This window comes from Cibotium barometz, chromosome 16 (genome assembly GCF_041138505.1).
Source record: "Cibotium barometz isolate CiBa-2024 chromosome 16, ASM4113850v1, whole genome shotgun sequence".
NCBI classification, from domain to species: domain Eukaryota; kingdom Viridiplantae; phylum Streptophyta; class Polypodiopsida; order Cyatheales; family Cibotiaceae; genus Cibotium; species Cibotium barometz.
In genome coordinates, this window is record NC_141061.1 from 55,393,699 (window position 1) to 55,421,587 (window position 27,889).

The window sequence follows — 27,889 nt, forward strand, 5'->3', positions numbered from 1 at the left end:
TCATCCTCAGTGTCACCTGCATGTGACACATTGATTTCTTCAATCTTGACTCCACTTTTGCCCTTTGGCTTTACATCTTTGGCTTCATCTTTCTCTTTGTCTTTGCCTTTTCCCTTTTCCTTTTGATCATTTTTCCATTTGTAGCATTGCTTTTTAATGTGTCCCTTCTTGCCACAATAATGGCATTCCAAATCCTTTTTGGAGCGAGACTTGCTCCTTCCCCGTTCTTGGCTTTTACCCCTTTGCTGGGATCTCCCACGTGCATTCATTGCATTGGACTTTCCAACAGAGTTGTTTTTCCTGTTCATCTCTTCTTGAAGAAGAGCACCCTCAACATCTGCATATGACAGCATAGCATTCGAATTGCTAGTGGCTGTCCTAAATGTGTCCCAACTCTCTGGCAAAGTGCATAAGGGAAAAGTGGCTTTGAACTCATCGTCCATTGTCAACTTTTGATTTATAACTTGGCTGACAATACCATTAAACTCATTTAGATGGGCTGCCATAGACGCCCCTTCCTTCATCTGAAGACCTATGAGTTTCTTCAACCAATACACTTTGCTTGAGGCACTTTGCTGGGCATACAAGTCCTGCAATCTCTGCCACATTCCCCAAGCTGTCTTCTCTTCACGAATGCTGAAAAGTAATGAGTCTGACACAGACAACATGATAGTAGATCTTGCCAGCTCATCCATATCTTCCCACTCTTCAGCATTAAGAGAAGCGGTCTTTACACCCCTTTCTTTGATAGGCTTGTGCTGCTTTTTCTGGAGCAACACATTATAGCACTGGGTTTGCCAAATATCATAGTTATGTGAGCCTTCAAGCTTCTTGATGTGAAGCAATGAAGAGCTCTCACCTGTGGTTGCCATAGCAATATGCAACCTGTCAATGCCTGACTCCCTGCAAAATGTGCAAACACTGCACCAAAAGCACACAAAGTGCTCACAGTTATTCTCCCAAGCTTTATCTCCCACTGCGGAAGCACAAATGCAACTTTTCTCCCACTGTATGTGATGAAATCACCAAAATCTGGTTGCTGCAGATTTAGGACAGCACCTTAAATGTGCTCTGTTGCCCTTCCAAAGTACTGTACAGCAGTACTAAGTGCTCACCAATGATGTACCAAACCTGTACTGGCAAGTACAGCAGCTGTAAATGAACCTTTTGCTCACTCAAATCAATGTGCAGCCATGCCAAAACTTGTACAAAACTGTACTAAATCTGTACCAGCCGGTACAGTAGCAATAAATGCTATCTTGGCTGTCCAAATGAGTGAAAATCAGACTTTTACAGTCCTGAACACTGCATACAACAGTTCCGAACAGAAATTGGGCAAAAGCCCCTTGACTGCAAGCTGATTTCTGAGGATTCAAGGCATAAAAGTCTTGCCTGCTGCTTTGCCGAGCTCAACAAGCATACAATCTTGAAAAGCCCCTTGATTTAAGATCAATTGCTGATCATACATGGTACATTGACGCACATGAAGGCATCCAAAGTCTTCACGGTGCTTCCCCCTGGCCACATATACATCCAATACATGAAAGCCCCTTGATTTACAGGCACATTGAGTGCTTGTAAGGCATCAACACATTATCCACAGCATCAAATGCGATTGCCTGCATGCAAATCAACTTAATCGGCACAAAAGCCCCTTGATTTGCACTGCAATTTGCTGCAATTTTGCCCGAATGTGCGATTTCTCACATCATATAGCATGTATGACTGCTTGATTGCACAATTACATCAAAAGCCCCAAATTTCGACATCCAATTTCTTGCAAATTGATCTTGATTGTGACCAATGTCACCCAATTTTGCCAATTTTGCTCAGAAATTGAGCAATTCGGCACCTGTACCTGCTCAATTGATGATTGTACCTGCTCAATTGCAAGTCCCAAAAAAAATTGAAGCAAGATACCTTGTAATTTCTGATTTTTGTTGATGAATTTGGTGCTGCTATTGATGCTGATGCTGCTGTGCAGGTACAGACGGCTGGGTCAATTAAGTGCACCTGTAGACGGAGAATTCAGCGCTTTGGCTACCTTGCTATAGTCTTGTCCACGACTTAGCTATGCCAACAACTAGCGCTTTATGTCACGCTCTGCATCTTCTTTTGCTGCAGGTAAGGTAGCCAAGCAGAACGTGTAGGCTACATGTACAGATGTGCAGCCCCACGTGTACATGTGCTTCATACAAGCGCAATTTTGCAGCTCACGCCTCCTTGTTACGGTGGCTGCCCAGCGCTGACACTTCTTCTTCGCTCGCCTGCCTGCGACCTTCTACGCCATCGCTCCCAGCTGCCTTCGCCGCCTTCCTAGTAGCTTTACGCTTTATGTGGCCAGGCGCCTTGCTGCAAGCCTACGACTGGCTGTTGGCTACCTGCGCTAGGCAGCTTGAGCTTCTTACTCGTCCCAAATTTGCCACCACAGCCTCTGCGCCTGGTGTATTGAAGCCCACCTCCTAGGACTCAACTCGTCTAACGCCAGCAACAGTTCTACACACGCAGCACTGCTGCCGTGTGTTTGGATGGCGACCAGCAGAGAAATTCGAAGGCTGTGTGAAACGAAATCTACTGCAGCAGAGAGATTCGAAGGGCACCGGCTCTGATACCAGTTGAATGGGAGAGAGAAATAGGGTTAGAGTTCATGTGTGGGAGACATACACAGAGAAGCAAGGGAGAGAGAGAGAGAGAGAGTTGTGGGGATAAGTCAACTCATCAAGATATGAGTGTGTGACTCCCCTATCACACATGTATATTGCACTAGTACACAGTGCACTTAGTACATTAAAAGTACTAAGTGTACTATGTACTATAACTTATGGGCTTGTACAAACTATAAGGGTGGGCATAATGCCTTTACCCCAACACTACCCAGATATTCTTCGAGCTTATGAGAAAGCAGTTGGTCTAGATGTATTTGAAGTACAGGCTTGATACATCTTGAGATCAAGACAGATTTAAGAGGGAGGGATTGTAGCGCTAGCCCTCTTCATTGTATATATATTTATAGTGAAATAGAATTGATCATTATCTTGCTTACGTAATGGTCGTGATTGGATATGCTCTAGTTTGGGTGGCAACGATTCCAGAAAGCCCCAAGGAGCAAGATTTGTATATGGGAGGCAACGATGCCAGATATATTGGACTTCGCAGTCGGGTGGTCATTGGGACCAAATGGCCTAGATGACTGTATTGGATTTCGCAGTCGAGCAGTCATTGCGACCAGATGGGCCAGATGACTGTATTGGATTTTGCAATCGGGCGGTCATTGCGACCAGATGGCCCACATGACTGTATTGGATTTCATAGTCCGACGGTCAATGCGACCAGTGTTAGAAGACATCTCTTGTCTTTATCAGACACCAGGGCCTCTGTTGTGGGTGTGCCCGCCCTATATAGGTGTTTTCTCATTTTTCCTCACTCCCCGTATTTTTTTCCCATTTTTTCATGGTGTGGGAGGTTGCCTTGTGCTGGCAGGAAGGTCCTGATGCAAGCCGACTACTGGCTGCTGGCCGACTGGAGCAGGTGGACTTCACACGTGTATGCATGCTGGCCGACTGGAGTAAATGCTGGTCGGGTGACTTCAGCATGCTGTCGGCTGTCCTTCTACTGGCCGACTGCACTCATGGGGCCATATAAAATGGCCCCATGCCCCCCCACTTCTTTGTATCATCTTTTCATTGTGGGATCTTGTGTATAGAGAAGAGTTACACGCCTATCTCTCTCCTTCTCTTGTGATGCCTATTTCTGCACTCTACTTGCTCTTGTGGTCTCAGATTTTGTTATCATCTCCGCTGCGTATTTTGCCATGGTATTAGAGCCCTAGGCTCTTAAAGATCTTGGGAGTTTTTTGAGCACGAGGGAGATTGTTACGTTGCTGATTGGTGGATTGTTAGGGATTGTTCGGGAAGTAGCAAGAGGAAGGCGGGCTAAGTTGTTGGACAGCCACTTGCAGGTTTAAAGTTTTTTTTTCCCACCCACCCACCCTTTTCAGTTACATCCCCGCGATGGCAGATTTGTTAGAGTTGGCTGAGAAGCATGTGAAGATCCCAACTCTCCCCACGTTCCCAGTGGACCGTCAGTTGGACGGGAACAATTACGGCATCTGGAAGGTGATGATGGAGTCTGTGCTGGAGTCATATGACCTTGCTGATTTCATCGTTATCGGGATTCCACGGCCGGAAGCAGAGGAAGGGGAGTTACTGTCAATGAAGAAGGACCGCGAGGCACAGGCACAGATGTGGGATCGTGTCAACGCCAGGGTCCGGTCATTTATCTTCCTTAACTGCACACCACAAGTAATCAATCACGTAAAGCATATATTATACCAAAATTTCCTCTTTTACCATTTAATTACTTGGATCTCAATTATCATGGGAATTCATCTTTTTGCATAAAAATAAATTTATCAAAAAATTCTCTTTTCTTTTAATTAAATATTTATGCATAAATACTAAAAATTTATCTCACATGAATATGATGAAAATCATTCTTTTTGCATAGGATGTCCAATCCTAGAATATGGTAGGAAGTCCTCTTTTAGCATTATGCATAAAAATAAGATATGTATTATTTTCTGAAAATTTTACCATAGCTTCGCTACTATTACTGATAATTTTTAATTTTTCCTAAAAGAGTGAAAGCTTGTAATGAAAATATGATAGTAGTTCCTCTTTTATACTTAAAATCAAACTATGAATTTAAATCATAATTTTAACCATAATTATTCAATCACAACCAGTGACCCTGTGAGACATTCAACCAAGCTAAGCATGCTCTCCTGAGATTGCTTTTTGCGTTCCGCATATGTCATGTGATCATTATTTTCCATTTGGGGTGGTTGGTTGGGTTCTAGTTTCTTGATTGGCCTATGTAGTGCACTGAGCGAAGAGTAAGAACTTGTTTCATCCTCACTTAGTGATGTACTAGAACTTGTTTCATTTTTCTGACTTTCTTTGGTTTGTCAGTTTTTCATTATGTTTACTCGTGTCAAATTTTCTTTTGTGTTTTTGTATCATGTGTCGTACATATGGGTGTTGTGGTCTTTGAGGTGGATGCTTCTGCATCATGTATAGCTTTTGTGACGTTGGCCAGAGGCATATGGCAGCACTTGGCTTCTCTTTATAACAGGGTATCGCCCATGAAGAGGATTTCCTTGGAAGTGCAGATGTGGGTTATGAACCCAGCAAAGTCGTCGACGATGCGGGAGCACATTAACAAGCTGCAGGTCCTTCAGCAGGAAGTTATTCAGGCTAGGAAGGAGATATCATCAGAAGATATGGCCATTACTTTGCTGTCCCACTTGCTTGCTCAGTATTCCGCTTTCTACTCCTCTTTGATATGGCCATTACTTTGCTGTCCCACTTGCCTGCTCAGTATTCTGCTTTCTACTCCTCTTTGATTACTAGTGGCAGGCTCAGCATCATTACCTGGGAGGAGCTTGTGTCCATGGTCTTGGACCAGGAGGAACGTTTTACGAACCCTCCTCACAGTGGAGGTTCGGAGGCCTTAAGTGGCCAACGACCGAAAGGCCGGAATAACAAGGGCAAAGGGAAGGCTTCATCGGAGAAGTCTTCTGAAAAGAAGCTTGAAACAGAACAAGAGAAACTGAAGGCCGAGCGGTCCTGCAATGATTGTGGCGAGAAAGGCCACTACTGGAGGAAGTGTCCTAAGCGGACTGGGAAGAGTGCTGATTCTTCAGCCTCAGCTGCAAAGACTCCTGCATTTGTGCACTTAGAGATGATGGACTCCGATGCTTCATCGTCTTCGAGCGAGGAGGCAGTTGGCTTCACCGCAAAGGATACCCGGGAATGGATTCTTGACAATGGTGGTTTCAGGCACATGACTCCGTCCCGTGACTTCTTTCTGGATCTGAAACGGCAGTGGTGGAATTTGAGGAGCATTCAGTTGCTCTACGGGACCGTGAGACTGGCCAGGTCGTTTGGGAAGGCGGTGTGGAGAATGGTATCTACAAGCTCTTTGCACTCTCCTCATTGACAGGTTCTCATGTCGAAGATCTGTGGCACTTTCGTTTTGGCCACTTAAATGTGGATGCACTGCGGCGAGCTTTCCGGGACCAGATGGTGGTTGGCTTGCCAGATGTTGGCAACAGGCAAGGACGTTGCAGTTCTTGCATACGTGGTAAGCAGCACAGGGAATCCTTTCCGAAGCAGGCTTCCAGGCGGGCTTCAAAACCATTGGAGTTGATTCACACTGACTTGTGTGGACCTCAGCAGACACCATCACTGGGAGGATCTCTCTATTTTATGTTGCTTGTTGATGACTGTACCAGATTCACGTGGGTCTACTTTCTCTCATAGAAGGACCAAGCTTTTGCACGGTTCAAGGATTGGCACGTGATGGTGGAAAAAGAGTCTGGATTGCAGGTAAAGACTCTCAGGGCTGACAAAGGGGGTGAATTCTCCTTGAATATATTTCTCAGATTTTGTGCGGATCATGGCATCAAGAGGGAACTGGCCAATACAGGATCGCCTTCACAAAATGGAGTTGTAGAACGCAAAAACAGGACTGTGGTGGAGATGGCGAGGACCATGCTGGAGCATAGTGATCTTCCTCGTCCACTTTGGGGAGAGGCTGTGGCAACGGCTGTCCATACGACTTCAGTATCTAATATGACTCCGTTTGAGGCATACTTTGGCAGGAAACTTGATGTCTCGCACTTCCGTGTTTTTGGGAGTGATGCGTATGTACATATTCCGAAGAAACAGAGGGGGAAGCTTGACTCCAAATCCCGCAAGCTTATATTTGTGGGGTATAATTCTCTTTCCAAGGGATACAGATTGTATGATCCAGATAGGAATGAGATTGTTCTCAGCCGGGATGTGGTTTTTGATGAGCATGTTCCAGTATCCACTGTCGAGGAGCCGCCACTTCTTGGAGATCCAGAAGAGTCATGATTCCCAGACCATTGTTCCAGTTGATCAACCTCCGTCAGTACAGGAGGTTGAGCCCGCAGCTGGAGTAGAGCCCCTGCAATGGCAGGAGGCTCCTCGATCTGTTCGAGTACCCAGGTGGTTGTTGGACACCCTTTGGGAGTCAGGTGTCACGGAGTTACCCTCCGAGTGGACCACAGAGGACGGCCCTCGAAGATCGCATAGAGTCCGCGACAAAAGCAATACAGCGGAGCTTCTTTAGGTAAACTATGCTTTGATGTCTCGTATTATGCGGGACAAGGAGCCCACTTCCGTTAAGGAAGCCCTTTCACAGGATACTTGGAGGAAAGCCATGCAGGTGGAACTTGATGCCATTGAGAAGAACAAAACATGGGAGTTGGTACCGAGGCCGTCGAAATGGTCAGTCATTGGTGTCAAATGGGTCTTTAAGACCAAATATGCGACAGATGGGTCGGTGGACAAACACAAAGCCAGACTTGTGGCTAAAGGTTATGCTCAGCGGCCAGGGACTACGAGGATACCTTTGCACCGACAGCACGGATGACCAGGATTCGGACCGTTCTTGCCCTTGCTTCTTCTCAGAGGTGGCCAATGTATCAAATGGATGTAAAATCTGCGTTCCTTAATGGTGACCTGCAGGAGGAGGTGTATGTTGAGCAGCCTCCAAGCTTTGTTGTTCCAGGATCAGAAGGGATGGTTTACAGGTTACGTAAGGCCTTGTATGGTCTTAAGCAGGCTCCCAGGGCTTGGAATCAGAAGATTGATTCCTTCTTTGTTCGGACTGGTTTTCAGAGATCGGTTGCAGATCCCAACCTGTATCTCTTTCGGGAACGCGGCATGGTTACGATTATCATCCTTTATGTGGATGATCTCATTCTCACCGGCGGTCATGTGGAGCACATTGGTGTGACGAAGGCTGCCTTGTCAAAGGAGTTTGAGATGACCGACCTAGGCTTACTCCACTTCTTTTTGGGATTGGAGATCTGGTAGAGGTTTTTGGTCTCTCAGCAGCGGTATGTTCATGAGTTGCTTGAGGCCTTTGGGATGGAGAACTGCAAGCCTATTACTTCGCTGATGGACCCAAACACAAAGTTAACTGTTAATGATCCTTGTGAGCCAGTTGATGCCTTGCAGTATCGGAAGTTGGTTGGTTCATTGATCTGGTTGCTGAACACCAGATTGGACTTGAGCTTCTCTGTGGGGCTGTTGAGCTCTTTTATGCAGATGCCATTGAAGTCTAATTGGGACGCAGGATTGCGGATCTTGCAGTATTTGCACAGTTACACACAGTCACAGGGGATGGAAGGGACGACTGCTTAGAACGGAGGGACGCCGAAACGGGACGGACAGGCGATGGGAACGGCAGGGGACGGACGGACGTCCCCTAAGAGGCGTTTCTCACAGGGGACGGGGATGGGGACGGCTCAGGAACGGGGACGCCGATGGGGGACGGTTTTGTGAGGGGACGGCAGGGAGCCGTTTGCAGCCGTTGCGCCCGTCGTTTATAGCTGTTGCAGTCGCGTTTCCAGCCGTTTCCAGCCGCCGCTTGCTTGGGCCTTGGCCCTTGAGCCTTTGAGGCTTGGCACTCTCTCTCTCTCTCTTGCCTATCTATATAAGAACAAGCCTCTACAAGGCTACAAGCACACACAACTCTCAAGCTCTCAAGCTTCTTCTAGCTTACAACTTCCAAGTTCCAAGCCTCTCACACAAGGCCCGCGGGCCGTCGCCCTACTATCTAGACTCTTTCTCTCTCTCTCTCTCTCTCTCTCTCTCTCTCTCTCTCTCTCAGATGAAGTAGATGAGAAGGCATTTCATCAAGCACTATTGGAAGCACCCCACTGTAAATGGCAATCATTAGAAAAAAAGGGCTAAATTTGAATATTATGGCTCACACATCAACCCAAACTATTGGGTCACATACTCAAGTGAAGAAGACAATGCTCAGAAATACATAAGCATGCCTATTCCCGCCAATGCAAGGAGAGGTCTTGCACTTATCCGTACTAGGTCACACACACTCGAGATTGAAAAAGGAGCATGGAGCAATATCCCAAAAGAGAAAAGACTATGCAAAGTATGCGCTTTGGGAGCAGTGGAGACGGAGGAACATGTCCTTTTAACATGCCCACAATATGACCACATAAGAAAGGACTTTAGTACCATTCTAGAAGGATATCATGACTTGGTGGATCTGCTCACACATGCCAAGCTTGCTGCTGTAGGCATTTATATCACCAAGATTCTTAAACATCATGGCTACCTTACAGCACAATGCGACCATACGACAAGCTCAATATCACTCCCATGAACAATGGAGTCATGTGGTGGATCGGGATCATGCACACCATCACCTTCACCATCAAGTCGGAATGTTACTCCATCCACGACGCCGGCACCCTCCATCTCCACGGCCTCTCAACCATTACGTGGCCCACGACGACAATCTACACTTGGGGAGAATTGGAACCCCAAGTTGAAGGAGGAGGTGGATATGGCGGTGGCCCGCTTCTTCTTCCACGACCACATTGCCTTTCAAGCGGCTAGGTAAGTGCAATCGATCATTGCCAATTCATCATTCATGTTTTCATCATCCTAGTCCCCTTCTCATTAGTAAATTACTTTCTTGAATAGGTCGGAATACTTCAAGGTCATGGTTAAGAAGATTGGGGAGTATGGCTCAACCTATACGCCCCCCTCATCCGAGAGCTTGCGCACTGCCTTGCTCGAGAAGGAGAAGCGCATTGTAGAGCAAGCGGTTGACAACACAAAGCGGCAATGGGAGAGGAACGGAGTCTCCCTCATTGTGGATGGATGGAGTGACACCCGCAAGAGGAGTATTCACGGCATGGTTGCATATTCCCGCGGAGAGATGTACTTCATCTCATCTCATGATGCATCCGGCACTGGGAAGAGCGCGGATGTGCTTGCGGCGGAGTGGGCTACCACCATGGAGATCGTTGGCCCCGAGCATGTAGTGGGCTTTGTTGCGGATGGGGAGCCTTCCAATAGGGCGGTGGGAGCTATTCTCCAAGGTATGTATGGACATGTCACGGTGTCCTTTTGTATGGCTCATTGCCTAAACAACCTCCTCAAGGACATCGGGGCATTACCATGGATCAGCCCGCTCATTGAGGAGGCCAACACCATGGTCTCCTTTGTCCTCAACCACCAAAGACTTCGGCATGAGTTCAACAAGAGGTACTGTCTCTCTCTCCTCAAATATTCCGACACCCAGTTTGCCTACAACTTTCTCATGTTGGGCCGGTTGAAGGATTGTAGTGGTGCTTTGAGGGGGCTTTTCCTTAGCGACGAGTTTGTCGCCATACAAGAGTCCCATACAAACACTGGCCAAGAGTGTAGGCTACGGGCGGATGACGCCTCTTGGTGGGAGCGTGTGAAGGCCACAGATGCTATGGTGAGGCCCATAGTCCACCTATTGAGGATTGTAGACGCTATGCAACCATGCATAGGCAAGGTCTACGAGGCCATGGATCGCATGATAGAGAAGTTGAAAGACTTCGTGCCTGACGAAGACAGATACGAGGAGATCCATGCCTTGTGTCTAGGAAGGTGGAATTCCTACTACTCTCCATTGCATGCAGCAGCTTATGTGGTGGACCCAGAATTCCAAGGCAACAAGCAGGAGAGCGACCGGGAGGTGAGCGCGAGGATCATCTTGGATCGTCTTGTGCCTGATGCATCGGTTAGGCGCAAGATCAGGGACCAGCTTTCGATGTACAGGTCATTTCATGGCTCCTATGGTTGTCATGATGCACAGGTTGACCGCTCCAAAGTTGGTGCTGCTCTATGGTGGGAGGACTTTGGTTCAGATGGACCGGAGCTGTAGCAGCTTGCCATCTGCATACTTAGTCAGGCCGTCAGCTCCTCTTGCTTGGAGCAACTTTGGAGTACCTACAGCCACATTGCCTCTAGGAAGAGGAACCGACTCGGGGTAGAGTGTGCCAATGACCTTGTCTTCGTTAGCGCGAACTTGCGAATGCTTTGCAAGAGCGTGACCAAGAAGGCAGATTCCTTGGGAGATGAGTCAACAAGAAGAGCAACAAGAGGATGAGGTGCAGGAGCAGCATGCCAGTGAGGATGAGACTGAGGATGAGCTTGATGCTTCTTTGGCACAAGCTACCCATGACCATGAGGCGAGCACTTCACGTGGATGATCATTCATGGATCATGATTCATGGGCCTTACTACTTAGCTCTAGCCTCTAGCCTCTAGTCTTCAGCACTTTTTTGTCATTGACTCATTTGAGTCCGTCCATGTATTCTGCCTCCTTAAGGCTTAGTCCTGACTCCTGACTCTTGAGTTATGACTCATTTTGTATCTACTTAATTATTAATATGACTCAAAAGCTTACCATTTTAGTGTAAATTTGTGCTCATTTTGATGTACTTCCAAAGTAGAATAAGTGTAGAGTAGAAAAATAAAAATAAAAAGTATTTTTTGAGTGCCGTTCCCTCCCCTGTCCCCGTTCCCTACTTATGGCCGTCTCCCGTCCCGTCACCGTCCCTTGTGACTATGGCAGAGTATGAAGGATCTAGGACTCTTTTACACAGGAGAGGTTGGAGTGACTTAGATTGGGGAGGAGATCAAGACACGAGGAGATCTACTTCAGGTTACAGTTTTACCCTCGGCTCAGGAGCAGTTTCTTGGAGCAGTAAGAGGCAGCCAACTATTGCCCTATCTTCGACAGAGGCAGAGTACCGGGATGCTTGTGGTGCTGCTTGCGAGGTTGTGTGGCTGGGGAGGCTGCTAGGCGAGATTGGGTTTCCACAGAAGGAGCACACAGTCATCCAGTGTGATAACCAGAGTTGTATAGCTATTGCTCGGAACCCGGTCTTCCATGCTCAGGCGGCGGCACTCCAGCTCCCTAGGGTTGATTTCACAGCTATGAGGTGAGAGGGGGTGTTAGAAGTCATCTCCTGTCTTTATCAGACACCAGGGCCTCTGTTGTGGGTGTGCTCGCCCTGTATAGGTGTTTTCTCATTTTTCCTCACTACTCGTATTTTTTTCCCATTTTTCTCCATTTTTTCATGGTGTGGGAGACTGCCTTCTGCTGGCAGGAAGGTCGAGATGCTGGCCAACTACTGGCTGTTGGTCGACTGGAGCAGGCCGACTTCACACGTGTATGCATGCTAGCCGATTGGAGTAAATGCTGGTCGGGTGACTTCAGCATGCTGTCGGCTGCCCTTCTACTGCCCGACTGCACTCAAATACCCAGTAGATGCGAATGATGCATACTTGTTTATTGACTAGCTTGTGTCTAGTTTTTGCAGAAGGTGAGTATGCATTTATTATCTAACCCCTATTACAGGCTATGTGAACATGTACCATCAAGGACATCGGTCAAAGAAAGGCACAAAGATGTTTCCAAAGGAGCAGAAGGCACCACATATATGAGGAAAGACCAGATGCACAAGAGCACTAGATGGGGCTAGTACCATGATCATATGCATGCCATAGTTGAGGACAACTGCCAGGATTGATTATATACAAGATCTGATCTTCGTTGGTTATGAGGTTTTTTATACCTTCTCTAGGCAGGATACACGACATTCAACTTCGAGGAGTGTTCTTACACTTGGGTTTGGAACCATTATTTGAAGCAGCACGTCGCAGCCTATATGGTTGTTTTCTTCCAGAGGAGCGGTGTACATGGCAGCTTGTTCTGCTGCTTTTGTAGCTGAGTTGGTGAGGAGATTGCTTGTGGAGCTTTCTTGGTACCTGTTTCTGCAGTCTTTCATCTTTGATCAAGGACGGCGTCTCTGACTTCTTGGAGTTTGCTCAGCATCCAGTGAGAGGGTGTATTAGACATCATCCCCTACTTGCTGGCTTCCTATTTGGTGTCCTATTTTAGCCTCTAGGGCTGACCATGTTAGTCAGAGGGGCTGGTCACCCCTCACATATATTTTACCCATATTTATATTCAATTTTCTAGCTTTACTTGTGCACTAGTCCCAATTTAGTTTTACTAAAGCTAATGACGATTACATTGATTAATACTTTAGTTGAAGTAATCATTCAATCTAATTAAGGGGGATCTATTCAATTTACCCTTTTAATAATCATACTAAAGGTCAGGGTTTTATCAGCTTTAGTTGTCTAATTAAGGGGGATCTATTCAATTTACCCTTTTAATAATCATACTAAAGGTCAGGGTTTTATTAGCTTCACTCATAGGCAATTACAGCAGTGCTGCTTAGCATGTAAATTGAAGTTAAGTCCTTAAAAGTGTCTTCATCACTCATAGGTAATTACAACAGTGCTTAGCATGTAAACTGAAGTTATTTCCTTGTTATCATCCTTGTGCATGTCCTCTTTGTAAAAATGTCTATTCTTTCCAAAATATATATGTTACAGGTATATAGTTTATCATATTTTTTATGAATCAATCATCGTAAAAAAAGTTCCCATTTATGGTCCTAGGTATTTTTCCCAATCGTGGAGGTACTTTTGCTCCAGTCAGCTGCCTTAATGTAGGTGTATATATAGCCGGCATGCCTCCCTCATATTTCATTGCTTGCCTGGCTTGCCTAGCTTGTCTAGCTGCAGTCCCTCACATACGAGGTTCTCCCCTCTTGCTCGGGACATGTATTCCTTTTGGTGATGATATTGAGAGTGTAGGTTCTCACCTGTGTTTCCTCTCCATCTCTCTCCTAGTAGTAGAGCTCCATCCCCTGCACACCCAGATTCAGCTTTTTTGTTCAGTACTTTTTCATTTTGTTGGGATGAGAGAGGATACCCCATACAGGTACTCCGATTTGTCTCATAGGCCGAGTTCGGTCTTTTGGAAGACGTTAATAAAATCTTTCTTTCTTTCTTTCTCTCTCACTCTCTCTCCTGTGTTTCCACTTTCCCTTCTTCCATTGCACATTCTATCACCAAAGAGTTTTTGGTATTATTTCTTGTCCTGCAAAACACGACCACTATCAACTGTTACATGCGGAAGCTCTAGGAGTCTTCTTTCAGCCCTAAACACCATCTGGGAACATGCTGATGCAGAGATAGCTAAGTATTCAGTATACTCATAATGTACAAAAAGGTACAACTGTTTTTGCAGCCATAGGTTGCCTCCTTGAAAAGGTATAAACCCTAGCCCATGGAGGACTGAATAGTCTAAACGATGAGCACTTGTGCCTTTTTATAGGCCTTGGATTGACTTAGTGAACTGGACGACCTGTAGTTGGCCAGCTCCTGGACAAAAGCCAAAGTCTTGCTGCAGCAGCTGATTGTTGTCCTTGCAGCCGACAGCCGACAGGAGTCCCTTGTCCACCATCAGTCACTCTAGCAACTCATGCTCCAAAATCTGCTCCTATCTGGTTCTTTATCTTATTGCCTCTTCAAGACTAGCTCTGAGATATGCCAGTGCATGTCTTGCACATGACATCCCCCTCTGCTAAACTTGATGATGGGATTCCAATCTGTGTTCTTGGATGACTCTCATCATCCCATTCTCGAGTCCCTGAATCCCCCTATCATCCTTTCCTCTTTGGCAACCTTTTCACTGAACACTCGGCCCGGTCTCCAAATCCACTCTTAACTCTGATGAAGATCTATGCATATGTTCCATCCAGTCCCCATTCCGTTCATGCCCTCTCCTTGAACACTGTCGCTCGTTTTCTTTCCTGAGAAATGAGTATGGCACTCTCACTCCACCCCTTGGAGGATCATCCTCCCCTGGAACCGTTGCCTGAAAGCCTTTCCTAGTGTACCCCAAGTGGCACCTGACTCATAGGACTGCCATTCCCTTGGGCTTTGTGAAACACCAGCCTTGCTGAGCCTGATGCTTTGATACCAATGTTACATGCGAAAGCTCTGGGAATCTTCTTTCGCCCTAAACACCATCTGGGAACATGCTGATGCAAAACGCAATCAGAAGATAGAGAAGACAGAGAAGAGTATTCGGTATATTCATAATGTACAAAAAGGTACAACTGCTCTTGCAGCCATATGCTACCTCCTTGAAAAGGTATAAACCCTAGTTTTGAAGCCTAATCTATGATCCAGCCCATGGAGGACTGAATAGTCTAGACGATGAGCACTTGTGCCTTTTTATAGGCCTTGGAGTGACTTAGTGAACTGGCCGACCAACACTCGGCCAGCTTGGTGCAGCCGATAGGAGTCCCTCGTCCACCATCAGTCAATCAAGAACATAGCAAACATCTAGCAAATCTTCTACATTCACATGCAACCATGCATGATGCCAATGCACATATACTTTGCAAATCTCCCATTCTCAATACTTGTATCCGGACATCCCTCATGTCACGTGCATCCCGCACTTGCATGCCATGTGGATATATTTGTACAAACAAATGCAAGTCCTAGAGTGGAACGTGGTCCCTTGTGAGTCCCAATGTGGGATGAGTTAGCTAGGGTTCCACTCTAAGTGTGCTCAACTTGAAAAGGTCCATAATATCTGGGGGCAAGTTTGGGTTCCTTGAGCTCCTTAGCCCTTGACTTTCTAAGTCTTTCTTTTTCAAATCGCAATAACACCCAGGTCCCAATCCCCTTCTGCAAGAGTAACCTTCCTTCTATGCTTGTCTGCAGCTTTCTTTTGCTTGGCTTGAGATGTCTCAATAGCCTTCCGAACCTGTGCAAAAGCCATATCCAAATCTCGAACAAACTCGTCCGCATTGAAGATCGTTTCCTTGGTCCTCAAAATAGGCAACAACATGTTAGAAGTCATCTCCTGTCTATTTTTATACACTAGGGCCTTTGTTGTGGGTGTGCCCGCCCTTATGAGGTGTTTTCTCATTTATCCCCACTCTCCGTATTTTCCCCCCATTTTCCCTATTTTTTCTGTGGCATGGGAGGCAGTCTTGTAGTGGCAGGAGGACCTTGAACCTGGCCGACTGCATCTGTGGAGTCTCTGGAGGTGGCCGACTGATTTGCATGGGTCGTGGACTTCCCTGATGCTGGCCGACCCCCGTTGCTGCTGGCCGACTGAATATTTTCAGTCGTGGGGATTTTATGTGTCCTGTCGGCTGCCCTACAGCAGGCCGATTGCTGATGGGGGGCCATATAAAATGGCCCCCAGCCCCCTTGTCATTTTTGTATCATTCCCGGGATCTTCTTGTGTATATAGAGCAGAGTTACACGCCTCTACCACTCTATCTCTTGTGCTGTTATTTTTCTGCATTGCGTTTTGCTCTCGTGTTCCCTGATCTGGTCATCATCTCCGCTGCGTATTCTGACATGGTATCAGAGCCTAGGCTCTAGATAGTTTTTGGGATTTGTGTGAGCAAGAGGGGGACTGTAGTGTTGCTGATTGGTGGACTGTTCGGGAAGAGGAGAAGCAAGAGGACGGCGGGCTGATGTTCTGGACAGCCACTTGCAAGTGTTAGTTCTTCTTTGTTCCCACCCACCTACCCTTTTCAGAGTACATCCCCGCAATGGCAGATCTGTTTGAGATGGCCAAGAGGCATGTGAAGATCCCGACACTCCCCACGTTCCCGGTGGACCGTCAGTTGGACGGGAACAACTACGGCATATGGAAGGTTATGATGGAATCTGTTCTGGAGTCTTACGACCTCGCTGATTTCGTCTTTGTTGGGGTTCCACGGCCGGAAGTAGAGGAAGGGGAGTTACCGTCGATCCGAAAGGACCGGGAGGCACAGGCAAAGATGTGGGATCGTGTCAACGCCAGGGTCCGTTCGTTTATCTTTCTCAACTGCACACTGTAGGTAATCAGTCATGTAAAGCATATGACGCTGGCTAGAGGTATATGGCAGCATTTGGCTTCTCTTTACAACAGGGTATCGCCCATGAAGAGGATTTCCTTGGAAGTACAGATGCGGGTTATGAGCCTTGCAAAGTCGTTGACGATGCGGGAGCATATTAACAAGCTGCAGGCTCTTTAGCAGGAAGTTCTTCAGGCTGGGAAGGAGATATCGTCAGAGGACATGGCCATAACGTTGCTGTCACACTTGCCCTCTCAGTACTCAGCATTTTACTCGTCTTTGATTACCAGTGGCAGGCTCAGCACCATCATGTGGGAGGAGCTTGTGCCCATGGTCTTGGACTAGGAGGAACGATTCACGAACCCTCCTCAGGGTGGAGGTTCGGAGGCCTTAACTCCAACGGTTGAAAGGCCATAACCCGGGCAAAGGGAAGGCTTCGTCGGAGAAGTCTTCTGAGAAGAAGTCCGTTACTGACCGCGATAAACTAAAGGCAGAGAGGACCTGTAATGATTGTGGCGAGAAAGGCCACTATTGGAGGCAGTGTCCCAAGCGGAAGACCGAGAAGGGTGAAGATTCCTCAACAGCAATCATGAAGACTCCGGCTTTTGTGCACCTGGAGGTGGTGGACACCGATGTTTCATTTTCTTCAGGCAGAGAGGAGATTGGAGGACTTTCCGCAACGGATACTCGGGAGTGGATTCTAGATAGTGGTGCTTCCAGGCACATGACTCCTTCCCGTTCCGGTTTACAGGATCTTTGCAGGTTTTCTGGTCACATTTTTACTAGGGATACATCCACTATCCGAGTTCACAGTGAGGACAGGTTGGAGATAGTTCCCGATGGCAGAGGGGGGAAGCATTCCTCCCAGGTGTTGTATGTTCCGTCACTTGATTTTCATCTGTTGTCAGTGCATCAGGTTTGCAAGACTGGCGTACGGGTGGAGTTTGATGAGCACTTTGTTGCTCTCCGGGACAAAGCAACAGGCTAGGTAGTTTGGGAAGGCGGAGTGGAGAATGGAGTTTACAAGCTTTCAGCACTCTCTCTCCCAGGTCCTCAGGTTTGTGATGAGTGGCAGTCTGGTAATGGCCACTTAAGTGTGGATACGCTGCAGGTGCAGGCTTTCCGGGACCAGATGGTGGATAGCTTGCCAGTAGATGGCAGCAGTTGCAGGAACTCTCCAGTACTGATGTTGGTAGTTCTTGTGTTCGTCAGTCAGAGGAAACTGAACAGGTAACTTATGCTCTGATGTCTCGTAGTATTCGGGAAAAAGAACCTCCTGTAGATGAGGATGTTCTTTCCACGGGGACCTTTCGGAAAGCCAGGCAGGTGGCAGTTGATTACTTGCAGAAGGAGGTGCATACTCCAGGCTTTGTGGTTCCGGATTCAGAGGGGGTGGTTGACAGGTTTCGGAAGGCCTTGCGTGGTCTTCAACAGTTTTCTAGGACTTGTTTTTGCACCGTAACAGGTGTTGATCCTTGTGAGCAGTGTGATGCCTCTTTGACTCAGAAGCAGAATGGTTCATTGATCTGGTTGATGGACACCAGATTGGACGGGAGCTTCTTGGTGAGGCAGTTGAGCTCATGGTTGCAGATGACTCTTTGGGAGGCAGGATTGCGCATGCGAAGGATCATGGACTCTTTTACACAGGAGGCTGATTGATTGATGGAGTCCGACTCCACGGTTGGAGTGACTCAGTTTGGGGAGGAGATCCGGACACGAGGAGATCTACTTCAGGCCCAGGAGCAGTTTTACGGAGCAGTAAGAGGCAGTCATCTTTTGCCTTGTCGAGGACAGAGGCAGAGTACCGGGCTGCTTGTGATGCTGCTCGTGAGGTGGTGAGGATGCAGAGGTTGCATTGCAGGTTTGGGCTTCCACTGGAGGAACCCATGGTCATCCAGAGGCACTTTGTTCGTGAACAGATCGTTGCTGATGACATCTTGCTAGAGTTCTGTTCGACGGAGGACAGTACGGTGGACCTCTTCACGAAGTCGCTATCTCAGGATTTGCTCAGGCGGCACCCCAGCTCCCTGTGGTTGGTTTCACAGCCAGGAGCTGAGCGGCGGTGTTAGAAGTCATCTCCTATCTATTTTTATACACCAAGGCCTTTGTTGTGGGTGTGCCCGTCCTTATGAGGTGTTTTCTCATTTTTTCTGACTCTTCGTATTTTTCCCCCATTTTTTCCTATTTTTTCTGTGGCATGGGAGGCAGTCTTGTAGTGGCAGGAGGACCTTGAACCTGGCCGACTGCATCTGTGGAGTCTCTGGAGGTGGCCGACTGATTTGCATGGGTCGTGGACTTCCTTGATGCTGGCCGACTCCCGCTGCTGCCGCCGCTGGCCAACTGAGTATTTTCAGTCGTGGGGATTTTATGTGTCCTGTCGGCTGCCCTACAGCAGGCCGACTGCTGATGGGGGGCCATATAAAATGGCCCCCCAGCCCCCTCGCCATTTTTGTATCATTCCCGGGATCTTCTTGTGTATATAGAGCAGAGTTACACACCTCTACCACCCTATCTCTTGTGCTGTTATTTTTCTGCATTGCGTTTTGCTCTTGTGTTCCCAGATCTGGTCATCATCTCCGCTGCGTATTCTGACACAACAATGGTTTGCCATAAATAATCTCAAAAGGAGCTTTGCCTGTCAAAGAGTGAACAATGTTGTTATAGGCAAACTCAACCAATGGCAAGTACTTCTTCCATTGATCCTTTGCTTGGAGAGCATAACACTTTAGCATATCCAAAATAGTGAGGTTGGCAATCTCACTTTGCCCATTTGTTTGAGGATGATAAGCCGAAGAAAAACTCAGGTTTATCTCCATGTTATCAAAAAGTGCTCTCCAAAAGAAACTGGTAGTCCGAGGATCTCTATCCCCTACAATGGATTTGGGTAATCCATGATGCTTGAAGATCTGCTGAATAAACAATCTTGCCATATGATCTGCACATATGGTCTTCTTCACTGGAATGAAGTGGGCTTGCTTACTGAACCTGTCAATAATAGTCCATATTCCATCATTTCCAAATCCTGACTTTGGCAATCCAAAGATGAAGTCCACGGCAATACTTTCCCATGGCATGTTGGGAATCGGCAAAGGTTGTAACAATCCTGTGGGTTTTTGTCGATCAAACTTGACCTTCTGACAAACCAAACATATTGCTCAATATCCCTTCTCATGCTAGGCCAAAAGTAATAACTTTCCAAGGCTTGAGTTGTTGTCATGATACCCCTATGTCCCATATAAGGTGGGGCATGGCATTCTTCCATTATTTTTGTTCTCAAATCCTTGGTCACACATAAATGGGTTTGCATCATAACAAACCCTTACTTGATGACATAAGAAGTCACCAAGTTCCCATTCTGCTACCTGTCCCAAATGTCCTTGAAATCTTCATCTATAGCATAAAGATCTTTCATCATAGTGAAGTCCGAATGATATCCCATGGAAACTGTATGGGTCATGGGTCTTCGAGATAGAGCATCTGCTACTTTGTTATCTTTCCCATGAGTATGCATAATCTGAAAATGAAATTGGGCCAAATAGCTAGCCCATCTTATATGCTTTTCTGATATCTTAGGTTGAGACATACCTAAGACTTTGATGATCGGTCTTGATAACAAACTCAGCACCCATAAGATAATGCTTCCAAATCTTCAAGGCATGAATGATAACCATCAATTCTTTCTCGTAGGTGGGTGCGGTCTTATCGGCTGCTTGAAGTCTTCGACTCTCATAGGCCACGGCATGACCTTCTTGGTTCAAGACTGCTCCAATGCAATCTCCTGAAGCATCACATTCTAGCACGAATGGCTTCGATATATCTAGAATAATCAATACCGGTTCTTTGCTAGCATAAAATTTTAGTGCTTCATGTTCTTTTGTATCACATGATTGTAGTTTAGAGCACAAATCATCATATTGAAGGTCGCTCTCTTAGATGACACTCCTTCACTCCGAAGGAGGGTTTATTGGATATTTAGGAGTCTAGTGTCCAGTGGTGTGTGAACACCCTCTTATTAAGAGAACATAAGATAAGGCCGGCTGTTTTTTGCCTGTTGGCTGTATCTTTTGTTGGCCGACTGATTGGTTGATACCCGACCTGCTGTACAGCCTTGGCTGACTTCAGATGTGCTGGCCGACTGCCCTTCTGCTGGCCGACTGGGCTTATTGCTGGTCGTGGGCATTTGGGCTGCTGTCCGCTTTTGTGCTAGCCGACCAGCAGCCTGGGGCCATATAAAATGGCCCCTTGCCCCCCCACACTCTCCATTGTGTATTCCGGGATTTATTGGTGTATATAGCAGAGTTACACTAGCTTGTCTCTCTCTTGCATCTGTGTATTGCTCACTAGAGCAGTTGTCTTCATTTCCGCTGTGCATTGTGACATGGTATCAGAGCCCCAGGTGCCTTGAAGCTTGGAGACAGTGGAACGTCGAGGGTTTGCTGATTTAGGTGCGTTGATTGGAGATTGTTTTGGGTTGTACGGGACTTGGAGATCGGGTAGAAGGCGGCCATCATCGTTGGACAGCCACCTTTTGCAGCCTCCTCTTCTTCTTTTTTTCCACCCACCCTCCCTTCACAAGATCTTGTGAACCCTTGAGATGACAGATTTGCTTGAGATGGCGGAGAAGCACTGAAGATCCTGACACTCCCCACGTTCTCGGTTCTGTTGGAGTACCCAGGTGGTTGGTAGACCCTTCAGGAGTTAGGTGTCACGGAGCTTCCCTCCGAATGGACCACAGAGGATGGACCTCGAAGATCGCACAGAGTTCGTGATAAAAGTCATTTAGCGGAGTTTTTATAGGTAAACTATGCTTTGATGTCTCATATCATGCAGGACAAAGCCCACTTCCGTTAAGGAAGCCCTTGCAGCACATGATACTTGGAGGAAAGCCATGCAGGTGGAACTGGATGCCATTGAGAAGAATAACACTTGGGAGTTGGTACCGAGGCTGTCGAAATGGTGTGTCATTGGTGTCAAGTGGGTCTTTAAGACCAAGTATACGTCAGATGGATCGGTGGACAAACACAAAGCCAGACTTGTGGCTAAGGGTTATGCTTAGTGGCCTGGCATCGACTATGAGGATACCTTTGCACCGACAGCGAGGATGACCATGATTCGGACCATTCTTGCCCTTGCTTCTTCTCAGCAATGGCTCGTATTTTAGATGGATGTTAAATCTGCGTTCCTTAATGGTGACCTGCAAGAGGAGGTGTATGTTGAGCAGCCTCCAGGCTTTGAGGTTCGAGGATCCAAGGGGATGGTTTACAGGTTGCGGAAGGCCTTGTATGGTCTTAAGCAGGCTCCCAGGGCTTGGAATCAGAAGATTGATTCTTTCTTTCTACGGACTGGATTCCAGAGATCGGTTGTAGATCCCAACCTATATCTCTTTCGGGAACGCGGCATGGTCATGTTGATCATCCTTTATGTGGATGACCTCATTCTCACCGGCGGTCATATGGAGCACATTGTAGTGACGAAGACTGCCTTGTCAAAGGAGTTTGAGATGATCGATTTAGGCTTACTCCACTTTTTCTTGGGATTGGAGATCTGGCGGACCCAGAGGGGGTTCTTTGTGTCTTAGCAGCATATGTCCATGAGTTGCTTGAGGCCTTTGGGATGGAGAACTGCAAGCCTATCACGTCGCCGATGGACCTGAACACGAAGCTTACAGTGAATGATTCTTGTGAGCCGGTTGATGCCGCTCTGTACTGAAAGCTGGTTGGTTCATTGATATGGTTGTTGAACACCAGATTGGACTTCAACTTTCTTGTGGGGGTGTTGAGCTCATTTATGCAGATGCTGTTGAAGTCTCATTGGGACGCAAGATTGCGGATCTTGCGGTATTTGCAGGGTACGAAGGATCTTGGACTCTTCTACACCACTAGAGGTGAAACGAAGGAACGAGTTCGACTCCAAGGTTGGAGTGACTCAAATTGGGGAGGAGATCCAGACACGAGGAGATCTACATCAAGCTACAGTTTCTCTCCATCTCTCCTTCCACTCACACTCTCTCATGGTTGAAACTATGTTCAGCTAATGTGGCTGTTGGGTACAGTTGGCCGACAACAATACTACTGGCCGACTAGGAGAATTGGTGCATATATATACGTGGGTGTAGCCAAATTGTCATATTCATCTACTTTCCCTAGTGTTGGACTTCACAGAGCATTTCTCTGTAGGTGAAGTGCTAGCTAGGCCACTAGGAGTGATTTGACGTCTTCATTCTCCGGCATATGTTGTACTTGAATTTCAATTGTATTACTTTTACAGAGCAGTAGTGTAGGACTCTTCTGTGTGTTGTATGTGTGATTCCTCTTTCTGTCTCTGGAAAACGGTGCACTTAGGCGCAAGTGTTATAAACATAACATAAAACATGAATACTCTTTGGGTACCGTTTTGGTTTCTATTTCTCATTCCCTAATCTCCTCTATTTCTCTCAACTTTTTCCCTCATTTCCATTAATTGTAATTTACCTTTCATGTATAGTAAATAACGTTAGAGACTTGCGGTTTTCTAGTTGTTTTTGTTTCCTAGTTTCAGGCCATTTCTGTTGCGCAGACATCAACCATTTCCCTTTTCATGCAACTATGGCTTAAACCCTTGCCACTCAGGAAACCCGGCTGACATAGATGTTTGAAAACCAACACCCGACATTTCTCTTCACAAGAGAGAAAATTTAGCCCAAAAAACCCAATATGTAAGGCTTGTTCTGGTACCAATGCTGGATGCTCTTACATAAGCAATACAGTATTGAAATGATGTAGACAGCAAGTAAATTAAAATAAATGATTGTTTTGGCTTGTGTAGTGTTTGCTTTGGGGTTGCTTGCCTTGTTATGGAATCTGGATACACCGTCTCAAAAACCCTAGGGAAGGGCAAGAGAAAGATGCTAGTGATGGTGCCTCTCCCAGCTAACTAAAATGGCACACAGAGTTGTTTTAGGTGCTTTAAAATGCTTTGGTAGGTTCTGACTTGTTGTGCTCTTCTGCTTAGTTGATATCATATCTGCCATCGAGTTCGACAACACAGGTGAGCATTTGGCGACAGGGGATCGAGGGGGTCGTGTCGTGCTTTTTGAGAGAACAGATGTGAAAGATGTGAGTTATGCAATGCCCTGAAAGAACTTTGTATGGTTTTGGAAGTTATGGTCTTTGTTTAGGAATGGGATGCACATCCTGATTAGTCCAAATATATTGAAATTTTTTTCTTTCATTTGTACATGTGACCTGATCTTATTATCTTTTCTTTTGAGCCTCTATGATTGAATTCTGAATGGCCGTAGTGGCTTTGCTCTAAATGGTTTTTAGTTTCTAAGACGAAAAGATCTGGAGAGAAGAGACTTTTTGAGTACGAAGCATCTGGAGTATCATTATAAGACGGAGTTCCAAAGCCATGAGCCAGAGGTTTGTCTTTTTGGTTTTTTTGAGTGTAGAAATCTCTTTTTGGCCTGCCTGTGCAAAATTGTAAATATTAGTGGTATGCCATATTTGCTTAGAAAAAAAAATAGATTGATTTTTTCTTGTCTACTTACACCCCCCCCAACCCCCACAACCAACCACCCCCCCTTCCCTCTCCCTTTCTTTTCCTTCTTCTCTTTATGTACATACACATAAAGGAAAATCCAGATAAAAATCTCAATCGAATAAATTAGATAAAATTTTTATGTTTGATTTATCAATGTATATGCTAGTAATTGATCTCCTTTTTTTGTTACAAATAATATATATTATAGTAAAATAGCTATTTATGTTTTATTTATTAATGTATATGATAGTAATTGATCTTTTTTTTGCTACAAACAAAAGAAGAAAGCTACATTATACAATTTGTTTAACGTTTTCATTATTGAGTTTAGGCTGACTAATAAATTCAACAATGTGTATATATAAACAAATTATTGAAAAACTGCTGGTTTCTTTATTCCTAGGAGTAAAATTTTCTGGTTTTATTTTTGGCTGGCAGTTTGATTATCTCAAAAGTTTGGAGATTGAGGAGAAAATCAACAAGATCAGGTGGAGCCACACGGCTAACGGTGCATTATTCCTACTATCAACAAATGACAAGACTATCAAGTTGTGGAAGGTGGAGTCTCAAAATGATTTATATCCGCAATGTTGTTGTCAGCTATGGTTATCGGTTATTTTAGTGAATGTATTCCTCTGAGTCTGGGTGTCTTTGAAGAAGAGATAGAAGCTCAGTGTGATGGTTTGTGTTACATATGAATGCCAAGGTGGGCTTTGAGCATGGCGTTATACACAAAACATCTGCATCTACTCTTGGGTGCTCATTATGCAAGCAGGAACATCATAGCATGTGGCTCACTCATGAAGATCATAAGAGTAGGTATGGTGGGAAAGGTCTTGTAATGGGAAGTTACAAGGCCAAAACAAGTATTTGGGGGGTCCCTTGGTCCAAAGTTCAGCCATTCTTATTTCCATGATGACAGTTTCCCCCTGGTTTAGCCGTTTTCTGGGATTTCTGTGGTTTCCCCTTGCACAGGTTAAAGTTAGATCCTTTCTCCTCTCTTTTCCTTTCCACCCTCATTTCTTTCCCTCTCCCTTCCTCTACATACACACAGACCAAAAACAAAATAAACAAAAAGAGAAAACCCACTTACATGTCCTTACTGGCTTGGTTTGCTCCCCTGAAAGTGCTGTTTCTGTTACTCTTTTCATTCCCGTTTTTGGGTTTTATAACTATGTCGATATGTAGATAAGGTTGCTCTTGTCTGTGTTAAGTTATTGAATTTCCCTTTTAAGGTATGCCCCTAATCAATATGCACCCATGCACGTAGTCTGAAGCTTGAATCTTGCGAGGTCAAGCTCCCTTAGTTTGGGAACTAACTTTATTTTGAAATGCATGTGCACACTAGTTCTGGTTGAAAACAAAGTTTTCTGTTTGATTCGACAGGTTCTAGAGAAGAAGATCAAAAAAGTAACAGAGACCAATTTGGATCCAGTTGTCGGACTGGGCAATTGTAGTCTGACTGGAGAAGAATCTGTCGTGAGTGTTAATGGTCACACTCCTTGGGCCCTGAATGGTGGTTCAACCCAGTGGCATAGTGATGCTGTTTTGAGCAATGGAGATAGTGCTTCCCCAAATAGAATGCAGGCCCTTCGATTGCCCACGGTAGTCGTACCTTCTCTTAGACGTCTTCTTTTACAGTTTCTGCCTGATGCATGGTATACACATGCATGCATGCATACATACATTACATCTATGCATGCATGCATGTATATGCACATACATACATACATCTAGCATGCATACAAGAATCCATCCATACATCATATTAAAATTTAACAGGAAATGGCCATTACGGCCCTATGGAATGTGGAACGTTGTTTCTGTTCCTGTTTCCGTTCCCATTTCGGCTCCTCCGTTCCCGCTCTTATTTTCTCATGGTTGTGTATGTATTTTGACATCATGCCGTTCCATTTCTGTTCTGGTTCCCTACCCTGTCCCATTCTGGTTTGTACTACACTCCTGTACCGGTTGCCATTCCCCGTTCCCATGCAACTATGCCATACATACATATGCATGCATAGACGTACAATGCATGCATGCATACATACATAATGCAAGGTACCCAATCTTAGTGCAAGACATACTACATACATACATAATGCAAGGTACCCAATCTTAATTCAGCGACTTGGCTGCTTTTAGGCTATGCACATTTCATGCACTTGCTTGTTGCTTTTATGTTGTGGTGATAGTGACCATGTCTTACAAGCTTTGTGTGCATGGGAAAGAATGCGCATAAGCAGAGGGTGATCATGCTGTACAAGCTTTGAATACTAGAGTCATTCTGTTTACAAGTTTGGTTGAAACCCTCTTTTGTTAAGGATAGGCGTACTGATGTTTTAAGTTGATTATAACTGCAGGTTTGTAGTAGTGAAACAACACATGTGGCGAGATGCAGAAGAGCTTATGCGCATGCTCATGATTATCATATAAACTCTATTTCAACTAACAGGTGAAATATACTTCCACTTTGAAAGTCTTGAGATTGCCTAGATAGAGAAGCAAGAAAGTCTTGAGATTGCCTAGATAAAGAAGCAAGAAAGTTATATTAACGTATATAAAATATCCAAAGGGTGTAGAAGACTAAACGTAGTACATGTAACCCATGAGAGACTGAAGCAAGAAAGTTATATTAACGTATATAAAATATCCAAAGGGTGTAGAAGACTAAACGTAGTACATGTAACCCATGAGAGACTGAAAGGTGGTCTGTGGAAAGAAAAAACCCTCAACTAAACAAGGCACACTTAAGCAGAACAAGTCATGTGGTAAATTACCTGTGTGCCCACTGCCACGAAAGAATGTCCCTAGCTGTTGCCAACCTGTTGAGACTTTTGTATCCCGAATCACCAGTAAAGCAGCGGTGCGAAGTGTTGGTTGGCAGACTAGGAAGATCACCCCACACTACGCTCAGCCTTTGGAAATTAATGGCCTACCTAGACAACAATAAAGAGATCATGAGGGCCAACTTGTGCAATTGTCATTGGGGTGCACCTTCAACCATTTCTTCATTGTTGCAAGCTTGCACATTTGTCAGCTTGACTTAGTTGAATGTTTTTGCATTTTTACGAAGCGCAACTAACCCTATGACATGGCGTTTTGAGGAAATTTTGGACCAATCAAAAGTAGTGCAACGCAAAATAAAGGCCCTTGTTATCATTGTGGAAAAGGTGTCCATATAGAGAGGGATTGCTGCACCAAGCAACAAGCCAAGGGTGTGGGATGAAGAGGAAGAAACTTACCCAACTGTGGAAGACAAGTATCAAACTATATTGGTCAAAGAGAGCACAAAGATGAGTTCCTGTTCATGGTGACGGAAATCTCCAACCCAATGGTGAGTGGTTTCTTGATTCCGGTGCAATCTTCCCATATGATATACCATAAAGATTGGTTTTCAAATTGTGGAAGAAGACTGCAAAATTACTGTCATTCTTGGAGATGATACTGCTCAAGGCATTGGGTTTGACGGTATTCCAATTCAACTCCCATTTGGTGAGAAAGGACGAATGTAAGATGTATTGCTTATTCCCAACTCAGTAAGAAACTTGTTTTCTATGGACTGTATTGCAGATCATAACATGAAGGTTAAAATTTTTAAAGATGGGTGTCTCATCAAGGACATGAAGAAAAATTTCAGGGTCGTGGTCCGTGGCATGAGAAGTGATGGAAAGCTTTATAAGCTTGACAATGTTTTGGACCAGCATGTATACATGGCTTTAAAAGTTAATAAAAGTCAATTCTGGCAGCAGG

General features: G+C 45.6%; 1 protein-coding gene across 6 annotated transcripts in view; it reads left to right on the top strand.

Moving 5' to 3' along the window:
• The window catches only part of LOC147630758 (serine/threonine protein phosphatase 2A 55 kDa regulatory subunit B beta isoform-like), a 73,042-nt gene that overhangs the window by 15,772 nt on the left and 29,381 nt on the right, over nt 1-27,889 (top strand). For 3 of the 6 annotated variants that reach the window (XM_086810739.1, XM_086810743.1, XM_086810740.1), the window contains 5 exons: nt 23,606-23,709; nt 23,920-24,015; nt 24,575-24,694; nt 25,523-25,744; nt 26,500-26,591. In XM_086810739.1, coding sequence (XP_086666865.1) covers nt 23,606-23,709; nt 23,920-24,015; nt 24,575-24,694; nt 25,523-25,744; nt 26,500-26,591 — 634 coding nt within the window. The remainder of the gene's footprint in view (nt 1-23,605; nt 23,710-23,919; nt 24,016-24,574; nt 24,695-25,522; nt 25,745-26,499; nt 26,592-27,889) is intronic. The other 3 variants (XM_086810741.1, XM_086810744.1, XM_086810742.1) reach the window with 1 other exon arrangement.